Source organism: Crocuta crocuta, unplaced genomic scaffold (genome assembly GCF_008692635.1).
Source record: "Crocuta crocuta isolate KB4526 unplaced genomic scaffold, BGI_CrCroc_1.0 scaffold270, whole genome shotgun sequence".
NCBI lineage: Eukaryota > Metazoa > Chordata > Mammalia > Carnivora > Hyaenidae > Crocuta > Crocuta crocuta.
In genome coordinates, this window is record NW_027527569.1 from 4,335,935 (window position 1) to 4,360,314 (window position 24,380).

The 24,380-nt window shown below is 37.2% G+C and overlaps 1 protein-coding gene across 1 annotated transcript in view; it reads right to left on the reverse strand.

Annotated features, from left to right (window-relative positions):
• Window positions 1–24,380, reverse strand: part of KCNQ5 (potassium voltage-gated channel subfamily Q member 5) — a 180,462-nt gene that overhangs the window by 134,942 nt on the left and 21,140 nt on the right. The window contains exon 2 of the mRNA XM_077770354.1: window positions 11,369–11,495. Within this exon, the coding sequence (XP_077626480.1) occupies window positions 11,369–11,486 (118 nt within the window). The 5' untranslated portion in view covers window positions 11,487–11,495. The remainder of the gene's footprint in view (window positions 1–11,368; window positions 11,496–24,380) is intronic.

Below are 24,380 nucleotides of genomic sequence, written 5' to 3' on the forward strand. Positions count from 1 at the left end.
CATAATATATAGCAACATCAACTTCTTGGTTTTGATCATTGCACTACACCTATATAAGATGTTATCATTGTGGGGAGCTGGGTAAAGGGTTTAGGGAGACATGGAAACTCTCTGTGCTATTTTTGCAATTTCTAAGGAAGTCTAAAGTTATTTCAAAATAAAAAGTTGGAAAAAAAGCCCAGATTTTAGGAAGATGACTGTTGAGAGAAGGAACTGCACCTTTTTATGACACTAACATCTCTTTTCTTTTAGACTTCATATTAGTAAATGTCTCCTGTAGGGTGTGGGGAGATTTGGAGGTGGGAATCAGACCTCATCACATAGTTTATTTATTGTTCCTATGCCACATGTGGGTTGTGTAGGGAGAAAATGTGTTGTAGAAAGAAGTCAGAATTTGATATGAGTAAATTCCTTCCTTCCTTTTTTTTTCCTCTTGCTTATATGCTGTGTTACCCTTGATAAGGCCCTTATTCTAAGTTTCAGTTTTTTGGTATGTAAAAAGGATATAAAATAGGGATCATAATCTCTTCCAACTTCAATAAAATCATTATGAACTATATGAGATAGTCTATAAGCATGATTACAACTTAAACCATGAAAATTTATTCCTGTTCATGTAACACCAGGTACCAATTCCTAATTTCCTGTTTATTTTTCCCTTTAAAGGAAGGTTTCTTATCTAAATATAGCTCTAAAACTATTGTCTCTTTTCTAATGTGCATGTAGGAAATAGAGAATGGATGGGCTAGCATGGACACAGCCACAGTGAATTAGTGGAAAAAATAAACAAAAGTACAAAATAAAGCAAAACATCACTCATCTTTTGTTTCAAGGATGGCTGTAAGTTGTGCATTTAACTCAATATGGTTCTTTCTTTTAACCCAGAAGGAGCGCAGAGGGGAATTATGCATGATTTTCTCTCTTATTTAACAACAGTCCTTATGTTTTATTTCTGACAAAAAAGATTGTTCTGCAGACTTTTCAAGTGGAACCCTTACTTTTGTTTCAATGTAAGAAAAAGCAATTAGTCCTTTGTTAATTGTGGCCAGTAGAATTAGGATCATCTGTCACAGCATCAGATACCAACTAGAACATGATGAAAATTTGGATCCCGAAAAGAAAGTTGATAATCTATATAACTGGTCTCTCACCAACCTGTTAATGAATTCATTTTTTCTGCTCCTTCATTATTCTTCCATGTGTAGATTAAATGGATTATACTGTAATTAAATGTGACTCTTGCAAGAGGCAGTGCTTTAGAGCAGTGAGCTATGGGGAGGCTGGCATTCTATTCCTAGCTTCACTGCTAACTTAGGGCTGAGCACAAAGCACCCCCACTTCCCGAAGCCTCAATTTTTTCTATCTATGGAGGGAGATAAACAATATCTCAGAGGAACATGGTGCTGCTTTATGAGCTCTATATTCTAATTGAGCTCCAAATTCCTTTATAGAAAGGTACTCTTTGAAGAATTAAAGATGCCTTTATATTGTTGTTGTGACTCTTAATAGGAATAAAGCTTCAAAATCTAATTTTAAAAGCCTCCTACTGCACAGTACATTATCCACGTTCTTAAATACTGCAATCAGCTGTGCACTGAGCTGCTCTGTGGTATTTATTAAAAAAAAAAAAGCAGCACCACAAAGATATACTGTAGAACATTTTTAAAGCCACGTGCAGTGGTTTTAACTGCAGGACCTCCTCTGAAGTTAATGAGACTCATACTGGCAAATTTCAAGCACCACTTTGAAAATTTACCCCATAGTGATAGTTTAATGCTTCTTGTTGATCATAAGTCTTTAGATAACATCTCAAGGCAAAAAGGGACAGTGTCCCAAAGGAAATAAATAATTTTTAATGAAATAAATTTGCATTACAACCATCACAGCTAAGAGATTGCAGTGGAGTCCTTTGGGAAGCAGGCCCTTGGGAACCACTTATTGGTGATAGTTAACCAGTGGGGCCATAAAAGACTTTCCATGATGTTCTCCTAATTCTAGTTGCCCATAGAAGATCACATATTTTCTTTTAATTTTGAAATTTAATGTTTCCAATGATAGATATGTATAGATACATGGAAAAGTCAGAGGGAATAGATTTATATTCTTCTGAATAAGTAATAATTTGTATATTGCCAATAACAAGTTCAAACAGTTACAGATGACTGAAACCCTGAGGCTTATATATGTGTGTGTGTATATATACACACACAGTCATACTTTTCATTGCCTGATCAAATTCTTTTCTTTTCTTTTTTTTTTTAAACCTAATATTCACCATTAGGCCTGTTAGCAAGCTACTGGATGCTTGCTAGGGGCCCATCTCAGGGGGCCTACTCAGGTCCTCAGGGTGTGACTGTCCCTCCTTCATTTCCTACTCCTCTCCCAATGCTCACTGAACTCCAGACACAATGATCTCATGTCTCTTCCTTATATAAACTGTTGGGTCACAAGAATACTGCCATTATTATTCCCTGGCTTGGAAAAATCTGTGCTTAAATCTCATGAATCACTCCTTTTTTAATATTCAGGTTAACTTGAGTGTCCATTCCTTAGAAAGACTCTTTTGGGCCACCTAGTCCAAAGAAGCCCCTTATCTCTCTGTTTTATTTTTTTCATTGCAATTATCTCTAGTTGACACTATCTTGTTTTTCAAAAATATGTTTGCATATTATTTTTTCTCCATCCACTGGAATATTGCTCTATAGGGAGGCCTTTGGCCATTTGATGTGACATAGCCTCCCCAGCATAGAGAACCATGCTTGGACATGGTAGGTGTTGCATAAATGTTCGTTTAAACACTAAGCTCAAAACCTTGGTATCTTTTGCTTCTCTGTCCCATATAAGCAATCATGATATTCTATATCCTTCCTACCATGACAATGTCTATCTCCATCACTTTTGCTCTGTATCAGCATAATTAGTCTCCCTCCTACCAGTTCTACCTTTTTCTAAGGACAAAGGAGACCATACTTTCACAGGCAGGGACTATGTTTTATTCATCTTTGTGCCTTGTGCACCAAAGATCATGCTTGGGACACAATAAGTGCTCTGTGAATGAATTTTCTTACATAACATTTGATAGTATGTAATTTTAGTATAATCTACCATAGTGCTCCAGTGAAATTTATACAAAGTTTGGGAAATAATATTTAAATTTTTTTAATTAAAAAAGTTTATTTAAATTTTAGTTAGTTAACATAAAGTGCAATATTGGTTTCCAGACTAGAATTCAATGATTCATCTCTTAAATAAAGTACTCAGTGCTCATCATAACTAGTGCCTTCCTTAATACCCATCACCCATCTAGCCCATCCCCTACCCATATCCCTCAATAAACCCTCAGCGTGTTTTCTTTTGTTAAGAGTGTCTTATGGTTTGTTTCCCTCTCTCTTTACCCCTGTCTTCCCATATGTTTATCTGTTTTGTTTCTTAAATTCCACATATGAGTGAAATCATATTTATTTTTCTCTGACTTTTTTTTTCTTAGGGTAGTACACTCTAGCTCCATCCACGTTGTTGCCAATGGCAAGATTTCAGTCTTTCTGAGTAATATTCCATTATACACACACACACACACACACATAATACACATCTTCTTTATCCATTCATCAGTTGATAGATATTTGGGCTCTTTCCATAGTTTGGCTATTGTTGATATGCTGCTATAAACATTGGAGTGCAGATACCCCTTCAAATTTGTATATTTTTAATCCTTTGGTTAATACCTAGTAATTCAATTTCTGGATCATAGGGTAGTTCTATTTTTATCTTTTTGAGGAACCTCCATAGTATTCTCGGAGTGGCCACACCAGTTTGCATTGCATCCCCACCAATAGTGCAAGACGGTTCCCCTTTTTCCACAACCTCACCAACACCTGTTTTTTCTTGTGTTGTTAGTTTTAGCCATTCTGACAGGTATGAGATGGTATTTCATCACGGCTTTGATTTGCATTTCCCTGATGATGTATGATGTTGAGCATCTTTTCATATGTATGTTAGCCATCTAGATGCCTTTGGAAAAGTGTCTATTTATGTCTTCTGCCCATTTATTAATTGAATTATTTGTTTTTTGGGTGTTGAGTTTGGTAAGTTCTTTATAGGTTTTGGATACTAACCCTTTATCAGATATGTCATTTGCAGGTATCTTCTCCCATTCCACAGGCTGCTTTTTAGTTTTGTTGATTTTTTCTTTCACTGCGCAGAAATTTTTTGTCTTGATGAAGTCCCAATAGTTCATATTTGCTTATGTTTCCCTTGCCTTTGGTGACATGTTTAGTAAGAAGTTGCTCTCACCAAGGTCAAAGAGATTGCTGCCTGTGTTCTCTAGAATTTTGATGGTTTTCTGTCTCACATTTAAGTCCTTCATCTTTTTTGAGTTTACTTTTCTGTGTGGTGTAAGAAAGTGGTCCAGGTGCCATTCTTTTGCATGTTGCTGTCCAGTTTTCCCAGCACCATTTGTTGAAGAGACTGTCTTTTTTCCACTGGATATTCTTTCCCACTTTGTCAAACATTAGCTGGCCATATATTTGTGGGTCCATTTCTGTGTTCTCTATTCTCTTCCATTGATCAATGTGTCTGTTCTTGTGCCAGCGCCATGCTGTCTTGATCAGTACAGCTTTGTAATCCAGTTGGAAATCCAGAATCATGATGTCTCCAGCTTTGCCTTCTTTTTCACAATTGCTTTGGCTATTCAGGGTTTTTTTTTTTTTTTGTGGTTCCATACAAATTTTAGGATTCTTTGTTCTAGCTCGGTGAAAAATGCTGGTGATATTTTGATAGGGATTGCATTAAAGGTGTAGATTGCTTTGGGTAGTGTAGACATTTTAACAATGATTGTTCTTCCGATCCATGAGCATGGAATGTTTTGCCATTTCTTTGTGTCCTCTTCAATTTCTTTCATAAGTGTTCTGCTTTTCAGTGTACAGATCTTTTACCTCTTTGGTTAGGTTTATTCCTAGTTATCTTATTGTTTTTGGTGCAATTACAAGTGGGTTTGATTCCTTGATTTCTTTTTCTGCTGCTTCATTACTGGTATACAGAAATGCAACAGATTTCTGCACATTGATTTTACATCCTGTAACTTTGCTGAATTCATGTATTAGTTCTAGCAATTTTTTGGTGGAGTTTTTGGGGATTTTACATAGAGTATCATGTGGTCTGCAAAAAGTGAAAGTTTGACTTAATCCTTGCCAGTTTGGATGCCTTTTATTTCTTTTTTTGTTGTCTGATTGCTGATGCTAAGACTTCCAGTATTATGTTAAATAATCATGGTGAGAGTGGATATGCCAGTCTTATTCCTGACTGTAGAGGAAAAGCTCTCAGTAGTTATTCATTTCCAACTAAGGGCATTCTCCATATGGTTAAGTCATATGAGGTAATCAAGCTACTTTTTTAAGTTCAAATTTGTGTACTAAGTCAACAATTATCTGTTTAGACAAGTCTCTCAATAGTCTACTAACATTAACAAACATTAGAAGGCATTTCTGGAAGAAATATCACTTACTCTGGAGATATCTCTAATTATGAAATACCCAGAGAACTTTATGATAACATTGCTTAATAAAGTATGCAATCTTATACAAGCCAAGTAAGTCTATTTTAGAGCCCCATTTCCCTTTTAGGTTAGAAAGCTTCAATAGATAAGCAGATTTAGTTGATATAATAAGGCTGATATATAAGGCCAATACTGCAATTAATGTGGTTTCGTAAAGCCAGGATTCTCATTCAAAGATCTTGGATTACTAATGATGAACATCAAAGTATCATATTCTTTGTCTGTAAGTTGATAACAATGGACAAGTTTCAATTAAATTTAATTTTAGGGGCACGTGGTGACTCAGTTGGTTAAGCATCTGACTCTTGATTTCTGCTCAGGCCAAGATCTCACGGTTTGTGGGTTTGAGCCCCATGTTGGGCTCTGTACTGACAGCATGGAGCCTGCATGGGATTCTCTCTCTCCCTTTCTCTCTGTAACCCCCTCAAAATAAAGAAATAAACTTAAAAGAGTTTGATATAAAGACATTAATAAACTTAAATAAGGGCAATTTTCTTACAGTTGGGTAGTGTGATTCGATGAGAAATAGATACTCATTATCTTTGTTTCCTGGAACATGACTCCTAAAACCCTTGGGATCTCTGCAATAATAAGTGTCTTTTTATGCTAATTGGATGACTGGTACCTGGGGGTCCCTAGATAAATTCAAAATGAAGCCTGGTTACCAGAAAGACCAAGGCATGATTAGAGAGTTGGAATTTTTAGCCCTATCCTCCAGACATCTGGGAAGGGAACAGAGCCTAGAGATTGAATTCAATGATCAATAGCCAATTATTTAATTAATTATGTCTATGTAATGAAATCTCCATGAAAATCTCTAAACCATGGGGTTCAGAGAGCTTCTATACTGGTGAACACACCGAGGTGTTGGGAGGGTGGCATGCCTGGAGGGGTCATGGGAGCTCCATGTTAGCTATTCCCTTGCCCCCAGTACCTCACCCTATGCATCTCTTCCACCTGGCTGTTCCTGAATGTATCTTTTATAATAAACTGATAATAGTAAGCAAAGCATTTTCCTGAATTCTGGGAGTCATTCTAGTGAATTATCCAACCTGAGCAGGGAAGGGTTATGGGAACCCCCAAATGTGTTGTCAGCCTGGCAAAAGTGTATGTATGGCCTGGTATCTGAAGCTGGGGGTGGGGAATTCTCTTGTGGCACTAGTCTGTCACCTTTGGTGTGTATGCTATCTCCAGGTAGTGTTGGAATTCAACTGAATGGTTGAACATGAAGTTGGGTGAATCTTGGTTCTTTCACCTACCATCTTTCTAACATTGGACAAGTTTCTTAAGCCTGGTCTTACTTCCTCATTTATGAAATAGAATATTATTATACCCATGTAGAATTAAATAAGATAATATTTCTAGAATGCTTAGAGCAGTACCTAGGATATAACAAGTCTCAGTAAATATAATCTATCAGACAAAAGGATTGAAATAACTTTAGTATTCTGTGATCAATTAATCCAACAGGTTTAATTGTCCTCAGATGGTCCCTCTAACCAATCATATGGAAAAAGTCTATATGCACTAAAGGAGTTTGAATTCTTAGAAGTAAAGGGTAGTAGCAGAAGAGTAAATGACTGACAGAAAATAATCTGAGAGAACAGAATTTTTCCTAAAGGAAAGGAAAGATTGGAAGATAAAGAAAATGATGCAATTCAAGAGCATGTCTCTTACAATAAATGATGGGGAAGGCAGGGAAATAGAAAAATGATGTTTCAAATCTTCAGTTTAGAGGCAAGTGGCAGTTCTGGGAGTCCCTGATAACTTTTGAACACATTAGCAGCTTATGTTGCCATTTAATAAGATGAATGCACACATATATTAGAGTGGCCTTGACTGTGTGGTTGATTTGGGCTTCAATTTGGTTTTAGCCAAAGAAGAAACTAGTTATATTTTTCTCCTTTGCACTTGTTGACATTTTCCTGAGTGTTATCTCATGTCAAAAACATATATGCTCAATTCATGGGGGAAACATCTGTGCTGTGGTTTGCTTCTTTTGTCCTCTTGTGGAAATATTACACTGAAGGAAAATTGTTAAAATAGCAAGAAGAAATCAACTTATATTTAGCATCAAATACAGATCCAAGATTAATAGCAGGCTGGTATTTTCTGCTTCCCTGAGACACACTGCAAGACCATGAAATATGGTTCTGTTATATCTGTCTTTAGAAAGAGCCACCAGGGAATCCAAAAAAGCCACTGTTAGAAGTAATTTGTTGGCTTCCTGACACATCAGGCTCATTATTGTGATCTAAGTACCAGCCTTTGGTACTATTTGCAATTTTCAGGGAGGTCATTAATGAAAGTGAAAAAAAAAAAAAGAATGACTACAAAATCAGTCTTTAAGGTTATTTCACAATTCTTAGTACTGAGGCCACTGATTGGTGTTTGAATGCAGAGAAGTCATAAAGCAGCCAGTCCAGATAAGTGAAAGGCAGTTTGGGGTAGTTATCCCAAAATATACTTGACTCTCCAAATTGGTAATGCACTGATTATTGCCTATAGACGTAGACATTTTATTTCAAAAGAGTCTTAGAAGAGAGACGTAAATTGAACACACAGTTATAAGGAATAATTTTGTAATTCAAGATAAAATTTTGCTAAAGCAAACTCCCCAAACCAAGCAGACATAAATCAATATAATAATGAAAGAAAGCACCTAATTGAAACAAATTGAATAAACTTTCTCTCCCCTTTGGTTATAGTTGTTTAAAATATGTCATCCAAACACAAGTAGATGATGACTTTGTAATTTAAAATGCTCCTCATTCTGCCTCGAATCCCGGGCTGGAGAGGGTAGGCAGTTCAGGAGGGGGAAGTTCCAGTCTTTGGGAATTAGCCCTTGGGGACTTTAGCAACTTGTGTCCAAATATTATCAGTTGATCTCTTGGACTCAATACTATATGAGGCCCACTAGCTGACCATTGCAGTAGCTTCAGTCTGTTTCCAACTGGAAAGAACACTGATGTGCCTACAGAAAGGATTTCCCATTTTGGAGGCATAGTTAGGCTACCACAGTTTTTTTCTATATCCTTTTCTGGAATGCTCAAAATTGCTGAAAACATCTGGGAATGTATTTAGCATGCAGAGTAATCAAATCTTACAAATACATGGATCCTTGACAGGAATAGTTTTCACAAATGAGAGACTCTTTTTCTTTCTTTCTTTCTTTCTTTCTTTCTTTCTTTCTTTCTTCCTTCCTTCCTTCCTTCCTTCCTTCCTTCCTTCCTTCCTTCCTTCCTTCCTTCCTCCCATGGTAAATTAGGCTGAACAAGGGAATTATAGTTACATGCTCTTTATCATTTTATCAGTGATATCAATCATTTTTATGCACCTATTAAACAGGCCTAGAATGAGTTTCTACAGTCACCTGCCACAGGAAGGTGCCTTCAGGAAGACCCTTATTTGAACATGCTCCACTATTACATCAATTCAGCTGGGCCATGATAGGCCCAAAGGTGACTAAGATTACAGATATCCTAACCTCATTTTTAGAATCACATAGTCTTTTTTTTTTTTTTTTTAAAGATATTCTATCAAGACCACAAGGATTTGAGACAGGAAGAGACAGATTAAAGGACTAAGAATTCTGAGGTATCCAAAGCTGAAAACAGCTATCAAAAGGCAGCAGGCATCTGGGAAAGAACTTTCTTTTTAGCTTGGAGGCCAGAAATACATTGGCATTGCCTCTGGAATTGGAACAAAGCCAAGTTTTAATTGGTTTTAAAATCTGGAATGGAACATTCCTTCAGTCATCCATGAACCGACCTCATCCTGTAGAAGCTGAGTGAATCTTGGCCAACCATCTGCCTTGTGAATTGTTTTGTTTGGGCCCCTTATAGGACAGAAAGTACTTGTGCAATAGTTTCACATCAAGTTAAAGTCCTTCGTGATGTTTCTGGAGCAGAGAATTGAAAAAGAGAAAAGTCTCTGGAGAGAAAAATCAAATGCCTTCACTGATATGCCTTGGGTCTGAGTAGTTTCTACCTACTTTCCTCCACATCTTAGCAGAATGGCTTCCAAAACAGAGTAAAGCCGATTTTTGCAGAAGACAGGCAGCTGGACAAATAGATTGTATTAGTAAAAGCCAAATCAGGTTTCATTTAACATTTTACTGGATTCACTACTGTAATTCCAGTGCTTCACATATAACTGAATTTCCATAAATTTTGTTTAAATGAACAGCAAAACAAGCATACTCTGAAATTAACTCAGTGGCAGAGAGCGTATGGGCAGCCCACCTTTTCTCCCATACCCAGGACAGTGCTTCATCTATACAGCAAGGCTGGAAGAAAGGATTCTTCTTAACAGTGCCCAGGGATGAGCAGACACTTTCTCCAAGACCTTCGTAAGTCCATTCTCCCATTACTGAAGGGAATAGTGGGAAAGGAGGAGACTAATAAGATTAATCAATGATTCCTGAAACCTCAAATAAAATGGAAAAATGGTGTGATGAAGAAGATCGTTTAAATGAGCTTTTAAATAAAATCCTACTTCCTCAGATGGGAAGTAGTTGAAGTAAGTAAGCCTCACCAAGAACTTTTAGTATTTGGATTTGAATGGCTGCCAAAGAAGTGGGAAGGAAAAAAGAGCAAGAAAACCAAATGTTGCTTTTAAACAACAACAACAATAACAGGTTTTATATCTAGGGTTTTTTCACCCCCCAAAGGAAGAACATTCTATTTTTTAAAAATAAGCTATATTCCTCAAAAGTGTCAATGTTCTACAAGACAGAGAATGGCTGAGGCACTATTCTGGATGAAAGGACACTAGAAAGACAGGACAGCTAAGTGCAGTGTGTTATCATAGACTGGATCCAGCACTGGAGAGGAAAGCATGCTATAAAAGGACATAATTAGGTCAATTAATAAAACTGGAATACAATCAGCAGATTAGGTAAAGTATTGTATTCATGTTCAACTTATGGAAGGTTATGTAAAAGAATATGCTTATTCTTAGGAAACCCACACCAAAATATTTAGGGATAAAGGGCTATGATCTAGGCAATTTACTTAAAATTTGAAAATTGAGATATAATTGAGGAAGTTTTCAATTTTATGGTATACTTTTAAATATATTATTATTGCCAGATCTTAAGTACATACTGCTCTATGGGGTCTTCATTAAAATGTATAATTTCAGGCTGGTACCAGGTATGGAATCCCTCTGAAACCACAAGAGCTAGAAAGCTGCAAAGAAGTGGTGTTTGTTCAGGGACTGCATTGTCAGGGACTCAAATTTAAGAGGGTAAAATACTTTCTCAGGTCTAAAGGTACCTATATACAAAGTAAGCCATACTTGTAGTCATCCTTGAGATATGCTAATTGAGATGCTTTATCAGGACTAATACACTGCTATCCATTCCAGTTGATCAGGGGCATAAAAGGGGTATTGCTCATATTGTAAAGCAAAAAGGGGATTTTATACATATGGAAATCAATGCTTCCCTAATTCAAGAAAACACTGGGGAACCATACATTTCACTGTAATTTTATGTGATATAAGTGGATATTCTAGAGCCAGACTATTTGGCTCAAACTCCCAACTCCACCACTTTCTTTCTACATGTATGACTTCTAGAAACTTCCTTCACCTCTCTTTGTCTCAGTTTCTTCATTTGTAAAATGAGGATAATAAAAACACTTACCTCATAGTGTTATAGTGAGGATTAAATGAGTCAACACTTTTAAAAGAATGTGCCTGGCCCATGGTAAATGTTCCATGAATGTTATCTTTTAATATTCAATGTTGCAATAAAGAAAAAAAAAAGATGCAGTGTTGTAAATCCACATCTAGGACTTTGATATTCACCTATAACACAGAAGGGCTTTCGGGCAAATCTCAGTCTTCCTTGCCATCCTCTATACCGACAACAGCAACCTGCAGACCAGATTCGAATGATGAACTCCAAACCAAAGACGACAATCATCACGAACTCCTAAGGTATGAAATAAGACATGTTAGAGAGAGGAATTATGTAATAAACCAAAGCAAGAAGCTCCATGGACATTTCCAGACACTTAGGCATTTGCTATAAAACACATAGTTGTTAATGCCTAAAGTTAACATCCCCTTTAAACCCAGAGAACACCTGAACGTCACATTGTCTGTATTTCCTATCACGGAATGCTATTCCTATGCAAGTCCCTAACACTGCAAATTTAGGAGTCAGTTTTAATACTAAATGGGCAGGCTGAATTATAGATCTGCCCTGTGTGGAATATACAGTGTAACTGACTTAGTTAGTTACCTGGTAACATGTGAAATATTTGAAATGAAAGAGGGGATGCTGAAAACACAGCTTTATACTTGTACAAAAAGCAGACCTCATCTTGCTGCAAGAAGCAATATTATCCCTAAGCCCTTAAGAATTGTTCTTAGAGAAAAGGAAGTAAACATTTAGAAGTATACTGAGTTCTTTTGTTATGATGTCAAAATCTTCTTATAAGACAGAAAGTTCCAAAAGCATATGTGTGTGACACATATATTCTCTGCCTGAAATGAGACTCTGAATCCCCCAGATCTGAAGATTGTTAATTTTTATGTTGCCTTTTGGTGAGAGAGGCCCAGAAAATAACACCTACTCCTGCAAAAGGACTGACATTATTTAGGACTAGTTGTGAGCGAGCCCTGGGGAAAGGCCGACTAAAGTGGCTCATTAAGTAATGGGTCATAGAATGAGAAACCAAATGGAACTTGTAAGAATAAAGCGTTTCTGGAGCAAGCTTGTCATAGTCACCTTGCTGTCCCGTTAGAGGGCAATAATTCCCTCTCTTGTTTTTAAACAAGGGCTGCCTTAGCATTTATAATGCAGGACAATGTTTATTAATTGATTTTATTATAATTAATTAATTATAAAAGTGACAGGTGGTCTTTATTAAAACATTAAAACATCATAGACATATTGAGCACAGAAAGTAAAGGTCCTAATCGCCCACCCCATGTCCCAAGATAAAAACTGTTATCAAATTTAGAAAAATGGCATTTTTGTTGCAAGTTTCAGGCAAATGTCTCTCTCTAGTTAGCACATGTGATAATATGTTGCACTTTTGAAAAGCCCAGTGGATATATATCATTCTATCCTTCTGTTATTTTGCACTAAGTGACCCACTAATATTTCTCATGATGAAAAATAAATCTCCAATGTCATCACTGTTTACTTACAGTGACCTAAAACTACCTGTGGAATAAATCTCCAAAGATGACTTTATGCACAGATAACCAAAACTATGGTCAACATACACTCATTCATGATATGAGGGTTTTGCTTTAGTTTGGTTTTGCTTTGGTTTTGAGTATATATCTCGGTAGTCGAGTCTATTCCTTCACTAAGGTGAACAAAGTGCCAGATCATCTGTCTTTAATCTAGTACATTTAATCTAGCTTCTTTCTACATAGAGAAGACAGGCTGAGAGGCCTCAGATGCCCACGTAGTCCAATCTAGTTTTCATATCTGGTTGACTTTTTTTATCCCTGCCTCTAGCTCCTACTTGCACCAAGAAGTCTATAATGCCACTGGGGAGAGGTCATATTGTAGGGGATACCTAAGAGAGTCCTGAATGTAGGTAACTAGCACTTCATGTAATGAATTTTTTTTCTTAAAAATTTTTTTTGTTTATTTATTTTTGAGAGAGATAGAGACAGAGAGTGAACAGGGGAAGGGCAGAGAGAGAGGGAGACAGAATTTGAAGCAGGCTCCAGGCTCTGAGCTGTCAGCACAGAGCCCAATGTGGGGCTCAAACTCAAGAGCCATGAGATCATGACCTGGGCCGAAGTCAGATGCTTGACCAACTGAGCCACCCAGGTGCCCCATGAATTTTCTTTTTCATAGGAACAGAAGAAACCAATAGATGTATGGCCACTATTCTCAAGTAAGGTAGGCCATCACTGTACCATTTATATGTTGCACTGAGGCAGGATAAATTATATCTACAAGTTCTTTACACAGGGCCCTTTGTTCAGGAATATTGCTTGCTGCCTTTTTTTTTTTTTTTTTTTTTTAAGAGGTTAGGGAGAAACTTCTTCATTTCCAAATAAGCAAGGGGAAGTTGTAATTGGACTTTACTACAGGGTCACAATTTCTGCCTTGGGGGAAGTAACACTAGGGTCAGAATTCTCCTCTCCTTACTAGACAATTACAATTAGTGTTCTCTATAGGGGATAAAATTTCTAGTCCTTGAGGAAGCAGTAGTGGGAGAGGAGAGCTCGGCAGATGACCATAGGGCATTTCTTTCAGGTCCAGAGCTGCAGCCTGTGGGAGATGTTCTCTCCCAAGGACCTGGGGCCTATGTGATAGGGAACAAAAGCATGAAAACCACTTTGACCAAATTCCATCAATTGGTTCCTGAAATATCCACCTTATTGCAATGATAAGGAGCAAAATTCTATTGGGTCAGAGAAGGGAGGGCATCCCAAATCTGACAAGTGGAGAATAGACCTGCCACCATGCTGTGTACTAGTATTCATCTTGCACAACTGAAACTTTGTACCCTTTGACCAACATCTCCCCTTTCCTGCTACCTCTTCAGTCCTTGGTAATCACTATTCCACTCTCTGCTTGTATGAGTCTGACATTTTTAGATTCCACATATAAGTGAGGTGATGCAGTATTAGTCTTTCTGTGTCTGATTTACTTCACTTAGCACGATGTCCTCCAACTTCATCCATGTTATTACAAGTGGTAGGATTTCTTTTTCTTTTTTTTTTTTAAATATTTTTATTTATTTCTAGGAGAGAGAGAGAAAGAGACAGTGTGAGCAGGGGAGGGTCAGAGAGAGAGGGAGTCACAGATCGAAAGAGGCTCCAGGCTCGGAGCTGGCAGTCAGCACAGAGCCCGACGCGGGGCTCAAACCCACGAACCGCGAGATCATGACCTAAGCGAAAGTCGGATGCTTAACCGACTAAGCCACCCACGTGCCCCTTTTTCTTTTTTAAACACTGCATAATATTCCAGTGTGTGTGTGTGTACCTATCTATATGTCTATCTATATATATCACATTTTCTTTATCCATTTGTCCACTAATGAATACTGGACATTTAGACTGTTTCTATATTGTGGCTATTGAGAATAATGCTGTGATAAAAACGGGACTGTAGGTATCTCTTCAAGATACTTCATTTCCTCTGAATATATGCCCAGAAGTGGGATTCAGGGATCATATGGTGGTTTTATATTTAATTAAAATTTTTTATAATGCTTATTTATTTTTGAGAGGGTGAGACAGAGCACGAACAGGGGAGGGGCAGGGAGAGAGGGAGACATAGAATCTGAAGCAGGCTCCAGGCTCTGAGATGTCAGCACAGAGCTTGACACGGGGCTTGAACCCATGAACTGTGAGATCATGACCTAAGCTGAGTCAGACACTTACCCAATTGAGCCACCCAGGCGCCTGTTTTTAATTTTTTGAGGAAACTCCATACTGGTTTCCATAGTGGCTGCACCAAATTACATTCCCACCAACAGGGTACAGGGTTCCCTCTACTCCACATCTTCGACAACACTTGTTTTCTATTGTCTATTTAATAATAGTCATTCTAACAGGTGTTACATAATAGCTCATTACTTAAACTGGTTTTAATCAGCATTTCCCAGATGATTAGTGATTTTGAATGCCTTTTTCATGTACCTGTTGGCTATTTTTATGTTTTCTTTTGAGAAATGTCTATTCAGGTCCTTTGCCCACTCTTTTTCTTTTTTCTTTTCTTTTTTTTTTTTAGATCAGGTTGTCTTTTTGCTATTCAGATAAAGAAGTTCCTTATACATTTGGATATTAACTCCTTATCAGATGTTTGTTGTGCAAATGTTTTCTCCCATTCAGGAGGTTGTCTCTTCATTCTGTTGATGGTTTCCTTTGCTGTACAGTAGCCTTTTAGTTTAATGCAATTCTACTTGTCTATTTTTGCTTCTGTTGTCTGTAATTTAGGAGTATAGTCTAAAAAAGTCATTGTACAGGCCATTGTCAAGAAGCTCTCTATTTTTCTTCTAGCAGTTATTATAGTTTCAGGCCTTGTGTTTAAGTCTTTCATTCATTTTGAGTTGATTTTTGTATATGGTGTGAGAAAAGGATCCAATTTTGTTCTTCTGCACGTGGATATACAGTTTTCCCATTAATGGTAAAAACTCTTAGCATGTTAAGAATAGAGGTTTACCATCTTATTTGATAAGTAGCATCTACATAAACCTATAGCTAATGTCATACTAAGGGTGGAAGACTGAATGCTTTCCCCTAAAATCAAGAAACAAGGCAAGATATTAGTTTCATCATTATTATTCAACATAGTTGAGTAATTCAGTCACTGCAGTCAGGTACGTTAAAGAAATAAAAGGCATACACATTGGAAAGGTAGACATAAAATTGTCTCTATTTGCTGATTACACGATTGTTTTCAGGGAAAATTGCAAGGAGTGTTTAAAAAGAATGCTTAGAACTAGTAAGTGAGTCCTGTAAGGTTGCAAGATTTAAGATCAGCATACAAAAATCAATCACATTTCTGTATACTAACAATGAGGATGTGGAAACCAAAATTAAAAGCACAATGTTAGTTATAACTATTTCAAAGAAAGTAAAATGTTTGGCTATGCAGTTAACAAAACATGTGGAAGGTATGTATGCTGAAAATTACAAAATTTTGATACAGAAAAGACCTAAATAAATGGAAATACCATGTTCATGAATTGAAAGACTCAACATAATAAAGATGTCAACTTTTCATAAATTGATCTATAGGTTAATCTAATTTATATCAAAATCTCAGGGACACCTGGATGGCTCAATTGGTTAAGCGTCCAACTTCAGCTCAGATCATGATCTCACAGTTCGTGGGTTCGAGCCTTGTGTCAGGCTCTGTGTTGACAGCTAGCTCAGAGCGTGGAGGCTGTCTTTGGATTCTGTAACTCCCTCTCTCTCTGACCCTCCCCTGCTCATGCTGTCTCTATCTCTCTCTCAAAAATAAATAGAACATTAAAAAAAATTTAAAAAAAAATATCAGCAAGCTTTTTAAAAGAATAACAAACTTATTCTAAAATTTATATGGAAAGTCATAAAATCCTGAAAAAGGAGAATAAAGTAGGAGGAGTTACTTTATCTAACATTAAAGCTGACTATATAGTTTAAGTAATCAAGAGTATGTGGTTTTGGTGGAGGATAAGACACACAGAGAAAAATGGAACATAATAGAGAACTTAGAAATACACCCTGACAAATGTGGATTTGGATAAATGTACAAAAATATGGATTAAAAATGTTTATTTACTTTGTGTGTGAGAGAGAGAAGGAGCAGGGGAGGGGCAGAGAGAGAGGGAGAGACAGAATTTCAAGCACGCTCCATACGATCAGTGCAGAGCAAGATGCTGGGTCCAAACCCACCAATTGTGAAATCATGACCTTAGCCAAAACCAAGAGTTAGACTCTTAATTGACTCACACCTTATACAGAAGTCAATTAAAATAGGTCATAGGCTTAAAAGTTAAAGTTATAAAATTTTTAGTAAAAAACATAGGAAAAAATTTTTGGAATTTGTGTTAAGCAAAGACTTGACACCAAAAGCATAAGAAATGAAAGGAAAAATTGATAAACTGGACTTTATCAAAAGAAGAGGATGAAAAAACAAACCTAAGGTTTGTCTCAGTCTAAAACTGGGAGAAAATATTTGCAAATCACATATCTGACAAAGCTCTAGTATCTAGAATATATAAAAATTCTCAAAACTTAACAGTAAGAAACCAAACAATTCAATTAGAAAATGGGTGAACGACATGAACAGACATTTCACTAAAGATGATATAGAGATGGCAAGTAAGCATGTGAAGAGATATTCAACATAATTAGCCATATGAGAAATGCAAATTAAAGCCACATGAGAGAACATCACACACCTAGCAGAATGGCAAAAATAAAAAAAATTGTGTCCACACAAAATGCTGGGGAGAATGCAGGGAAACTGGATCACTCATGCACTGATGGTGGCCATGTAAAGTGGCACAGCTCTTCTAGAAAACAATTTGATCCTTTCTTATAAAACTAAACATGTAGTTCCTCAAAGGCTCAGCAATTTCCTCGTGGGCATTCATGCCATAGAAATGAAAACTTCTTTATATAAAAACCTGTACATGAATGTTCACAGTGGATTTATTCATAATGACCAAGACCTGAAATCAGTCCAGATGTCCTCACCATGTGAATGGTTAAACAGGCTGTGATACATCAACACCATGGAATACTACTCCACAATAAAGATACATGAACTACTGATATACACAACAGTTTAGATGAATCTCTAGGGAAGTATGCTGAATAAAAAAAGGCAATCCCAAAAGGTTACATACCCTGTTATTACATTTACATAATATTTTTGAAATGAAAACATTTTAGAAATGCAGAGCAGATTAGTGGTTGTGAGAAGTCAGGGATGGGGGTAGAAGTATGCGAGTGGGAAGGAGATGTGACTATAGGTATTAAAGGGCAGCTTAACAGATCCTTGCAGTGATGGAGCTGTTTGATGTCTTGACATGATCCTCCAAATGTGATAAAGCCATATAGAACTGAATACCCATATACGAATACATACATATCCACATACAAATATCTCAAGTGCAACTGGGGAAATCTGAGTAAGATCTGTGGATAGTATCAATATTCTTAGCCTTGTTGTTATATTATAGCTTTTCAAAATTATGTCATTTGGGGAAACCAGTAAAGTGTATGTAGGATATCTCTGTATTATTTCTTACAACTGAATATGAATCAACAATTATTAAAAAAAATTCAATAAAAAAAGCCATTCTCCAACATTTAAAGGAAATGTGTTCCTTTTCACACTGAGATACTAGATCTGTTCTCACTGTGTTTTGATTTAATGATGCTCTTTAAATGACCCTTTGGATGGAGTCTCCTTGTTTTATTTTCAAATGACTTAAAAATACAAACATCTGCTATGCTCAGTTGAAATAATTTAGGTTGGGGTGGTTCTTCTGATCTTTTTTGGACCAGCCATGTGACAGGTTCTGGTGCCTTTGCTACTGTATCTCAGGATAAATCAGTTCATTTTCTCTTGCTTGTTTTTAATTGAAATAAAATGTCCATTATTTATTCAAATGGTTGCTAAAGAGATTAATGAATAATTATTGGAGTACTTGACCTACTTGGAGGAAAGCTATAATGTAAAGTTGGTATTATTAACAATGGTTCTGTCCTTTATTGGAGCTTCTAAAAGCTCAGCTTTCACAGCTCTCTATAGAACAAAAGGCAATGTTTATTATTTTTATCATCTGTCTTGAAGAAGTTATAGTGTTTCCTCATTTGTACTCACAGAATTTTGATAAAACACAGAATACCTTGCCTATTCTTATAGACTAAGAAAGTGCACATAGAAATTAAGAGACCTAACGGGCAGTGGTAGAGCTAGTTTTAGGTTCTATCTAGAATATTTATTGAGAATACTAACGTAGCACTAACTTTCTTTTCAGGATATTAAGGAAGAACCTTTATATCTCACACCAGAAAACTGTGATGCTACCTCATTAATACAGATGACTTTGCTGTGTAATTCAAGATTTAAATTCTGTTCTTGCAGTTACTTTATTTTTGAGTTACTCAAAGTGGTTTTAGGTACAGATTGATTTTTTTTGGTACAAATACACAATGCCTAACAGCTCATTTTCTAATTGTTTTCTCATTAATTAACAGCACTGTTCATTAAAACACAGTGACCTTTGTCTAATCTACAAGCTGTCTAATGTGACCATTAGTTTTTTCTGGTTTTATGCCATCAAATGGCATTTTTGTGAAGATGAAATGCCAGTATTATAAACCCCATGACATTTCCACCAATTCTTGAAGAACTGTGGCTAATTAGACATACAAAATTTGAACTACTGCCTTTATTCAGAATATCAACATAATCAATTTATAGCTATTTTTGATCCATTGTGGTGTGTGTGTGTGTGTGTGTGTGTGTGTGTGTGTGTACTTAAAGTAACACACGGCTAGCAGGCCAGCATGCCTCCTCTCATAATCCCTGGAGGGAAAGGATCTGTGACGTCAACTGAATCATAAATTTCAAAGAAAGGCATCAGTCACAAGGGTTGCAGTTATAATTCTTTGTAATTTGGGAAATTCTACTAGTATAACACATTAAGGAAATGAAAGTAAGATTTAGAGATCACTCCACATTTAAATCAGAATCTGGCAATAAATATACAATAGCAATTCATCTTTTGGATTTTTGTCTCTTTCTAGAACAGAAAAAGATCCTAACCACCAGCTTATTAACCATCCCACTGAGAAGCCATTGCATGCATCCATTGTCATTCTAGCTTCCTTTCACACTTCTCCTTACTTTTTAGGGTGGTACGTTAACTCTTAGTGTATTGGAAGAGAATTTGAAAGAACAAATGTTTCTACCAGTGGGGCTGATTTGACCTGGAGTTGACGATGCGTCAATACCTTCAGGATTATGCTTGCATCCAGGGAGGGGAGTGGTGAGACTATGACAGAGCTTTACTAAGTTACTTAGTAGACTGAGTGGGGGTGTGCAGAGAAGGGGGACCTGACACTAGGACTAGGGGAGTGATGGGGAGACCAAAACAAGATGTGAAGGGGCATAGATGCTGCCTGCCTTCAGAAACAGTGGTTGAGATGGTTTTGAAAGCCAGGTCCTGGGGCTTGCCTTTATGGCTGGGAGGCGTAGGAAGATACTGATGGACTAATCCATTTTAGGAGCACCAAGAACATCCAGTGCCTCCTAAGGTCTTCCTTTTTGGGCTGGTTGATTCCTGAAACCTGTCTAGAAATACTTTATCCTTTCAAGATTTTCATACCTATTAAAATGCAAATCTTCCTCTGAAAAGCAATTCATCAACCATATTTATATGCAACATTCATTTATCCCAAAGGATTTTCAGTGGGACATAGGAAAGGGAGTAGTTTGAAAATGTCCTATTCCAAATGACTGATTTACACTTTATTACCAAAGAAGGGCCAGGGGCAGGTTTTTTATCAGGTGTTGGGGCCACAGGTTGACAGCATATGGGCAAGGGGTAGGAGGCAGTACCTCCTTATTGCGGGGGGGGGGAGGAGAAGAGAAGAAAGGAGGACAAGAAAGAGAAACAGAGAACATTACTTATTCCCTCCCCCCTCTTCCCCACAGTTCAGCCTAGCAATAGTCCTATGCACCTTAGTTGCTGGATGACATGATGATATTTGATTCTTCGTAGTGACTTTAGACACTTAGGGATAGGTTGGCTGCTGTCAAGTGCTGTAATGCCTGCCATCAAGTGCTGCAATGTCTGCCTGCCTGGTATGAAGGAGCCATCCAAGTGACCTCTTCTGTGTTCCTGTTTTGTGTTCTTAAAGTCACATCTACATCAGGGGAATGGATGGCTTAGGCATTCTACTCCACCTGCCACATCGTGGGTTGGGAAATTCTGTCCTTGGTACAGAGCCACAGTGGTGCTATCTGCTGAGGTGCTCAAGTTGGTGGTAGGGCTTTCTGCACGTTATCCCCTCCCTCCTCTTGGGAACAGAAAGCAGTCTCATTGAGTTCTGTTTTGGTTCCCCACCCTAAACCAAATTAAACCTTAATGGGTTTGAGATTTATATATGGGTGTGTCCACATGCAGCCACATATGCATGTAGCAGTGATTAGAACTAAACCTCTGAATCATGAACTCAAAGCTAGAAAAATTGAAAACAGTTTGCTGCACCTTGAACTGAACCCAGGTATTCATTCTGCTATGGTTTTGCCAAAAAAAAAAAAAAAAAAATGAAAACTGAACTTGTTAAATTGGAATTNAAGTGAACTTGTTAAATTGGAATTGGTGCTAAAAAGCTCGGAATCAGATCAAAATAGGAACACCAAGAGAGTCTCTAAAATGAATGAAATCAAAGTTTTCATTTGATTTGAATTGCTAATTTGTCAATTTCTCATTATCTTAATAGGCTTTTCTTTTTCTTGGGAACTGTATGAGCTTGCCTCCAAACAATATAAGTAACATCTTAAAATTAACTTTGCTACTAGAAATAAAATTAGCCCATTCTATTGGTTTTATAATATGAAAATATGCAAAGGCAATGGGTTTTTATTACTTATCAAAATATAAAAGACTTCTAAAAATTTAAATAAAATTCCTTAAGATAACAAGTAATACATTTCAATAAAAAGGCATCCCTGGCTTTATGAAATTGGTACATGTCAGCCAAGTTGATTATAAAGCAAATCTTATTGTTTGCTGTTGGTGAAATTTCTCTTTCATGTTGTGGTGAACATCTGTGACAAGACAAGACTTAGGATAGTTGCAATGGAGTGAATGTTCCTTCCAAAATTCAGACGTTGAAGTCTCAGCCCCCAGTGTGATGGTATTTGGAAGGGGGCCTTTGGAGGTAATGTGGTTTAGAGTCAGTCATGAAAGTGGGGGTCCATGATGGAATTAGTGTCCTTAAAAGGAAGAGAACTGCTCACAGGTTCTCCTTCTTCCCTCCTCTCCCCACCACATGGGGACACAGTGAGAAGGCAATTGTCTGCAAGCCAGGAAGTGGGCCTTCATTGGGGAATAAAATCTGTCATCACCTTGATCTTGGACTTCTACCTTCCAGAACTGTGAGATATAAACATTTGTTGCTTAATGCACCCCATCTACATATTTTGTTACAACAGCCCAAGCAGACTAAGACAAATGGCTTTTGTGCTACCAAGAGGTTGAGAGTCAAGTCAGGACTGAGCATGTTCTTAGAGGACTTTCAGAACTTTTTACTTTTCTTACTTGGGAGTTATATCTCTGCCCTTAGAGTTACCCTTGCTTGGACCAAATAAATTACTCTGATACTGAGAGGTCCCTTGATTTTCAGAAAATTGGCCCCTTCCCTCTTCTTTTAGAGTGGTTGCACAGTTTAGTAAAACTAACTGTTCTGCAACATTTATTTCATTCATAGGTGTTCTGCTTTTCATGAATTCCTTTTACAAATGTACACTGAGTACTACAACCATGCAGGGTAGAGAGATGGGCAATGAGGCTATCACCCTTGAGTTTATAATATATTTGGGACAATAAGATGTACACGCTGGAACACTCATAAAATAATATGCACTAAGTGCTATCGGAGTGGTGGTCTCTTGAGAAACTCCTCACTCATTGTGGCAAATCCACTACCCAGGAAGGCCTTCACTAAATGTTTGTTGAAGTTTCCTTCAGTTCAAAACTTCAGGTTCAGCAGAAACTAATTAGCATCCTGCTTTATCAATCCATTAAGATCAAAATTCTTTAAAAGGGCTGGTTAGAGGTAGAAAAATTAGAATAAGTTAATTGGTCCATGATTTTGTTCTCACCTGCCTATTCAGCACTATTATACTAATTGCAATTAGAGAGTGAATGGGTTCTCACCACAAGACGCCTTGGTGTCAGTGTGTGCTTACTGTGATTAATCGAAGGTACAGAATAGTAACAGTAATTACCTAATTTCGCTCTTATGATTTATAGCACTGAGCAATTTTGTTTTCATTTGGGGTCATCTAATGATATCTCTTTTCTTTTTACGATCTTACTAGAATGATACGATTTTTTTTTGCCTCTGGTTAAAAAAGTTTTTTTTTTTTAAGTATTTTAATTATCATCAGAAACAAAATGAACCAGAAATAACCATATGGACCCCAAGAGCTTTTAGGCAGACTGTCAATTTTGTAGAACGTCAATATTACTTTACATAACAGATACTCTAAGATAAGGACTAGAAGGGCCATTATGAACTCAAACTCTATCTTAGACACTTGGTTCAGCTAAGCACTCTAGGGTTTTATTAAATTCCTGACAAAGGCTAACATTGATCTTAGTAAGACAGATTGCATCAAGAATTTGCAGTGACCTAAATCTTAAACATACGTAAGAAAATAGCTGCTACTGTAGCTGAGATTCCTGGTAAGACCACGCACAGTTACATTAGGAAGGAACATACAATGCATCGCCAGGACAATGACTTCAAGTAAGGCATTTGTACTCAAACTTTCTCGAACTCCTTCAGACAATTTTTGAAACCAACTCTAACTACCCTGTGCCTGGTAAATTGAAGTTGACCACACCATCTCTGGTCAATAAAGATAAGAAAGATTCTTAAGAGGGGCTGGGAAAAGAAAAAAGCGAAGGACAGTTTGTTTCTTTTATCTGAGTATAGTTTTGGTGTAATCCCCAAATGTTTTGGTATTTGGAGGAAGTGGAACTTCAGGGAAGAGCCAAAGTGGCTCCTGAAGCTACCAGTGTTCTATTAACTCAGCAATGAGGAAGGCAGAGGCTGTGCTGATGTAGGAATGGACTCTGAGAACCTCAACTGTAGAGCTGTCCAAAGGGAAAAACACTGCCTGTTAGTAGACCATGAAAACAGAGGGCATAATATGGAAGAAAGAGAAACATTTTGGGACCATAGCTTTCTGGGGAGGAAAGGCTATGGGGCAGGGTGGTGATGGAATCCAGCACAAATCAGTTAACTTGTTTTCTTTCCATGTCCATAAGCTATAGACTGCAATGCAGATTTCCATATACTACTGGAAGAAATCCTCACACTTTCTTGGGTCATATAACCCACCTTTCTTCTGGTCCTCCTGATAGAACAGGAGCTATTTTGATTTAAAGCAGTGTTGGTTTCCTCCTCTCCTACCCATAATAATTGCTTTCTCTTATAAACATCAAAATGTATTTCCTTACCTAACGTTGAACATCCCCCCCGCCCCCCGCATTACTACAGAATGTGTTATTGGTGTTAGTGTACTCTGTGGTAACAAGAACATATCCTTTGGTGAGTATGGAGAGGTAGGAAAACACATCCTTAACGCTGTACA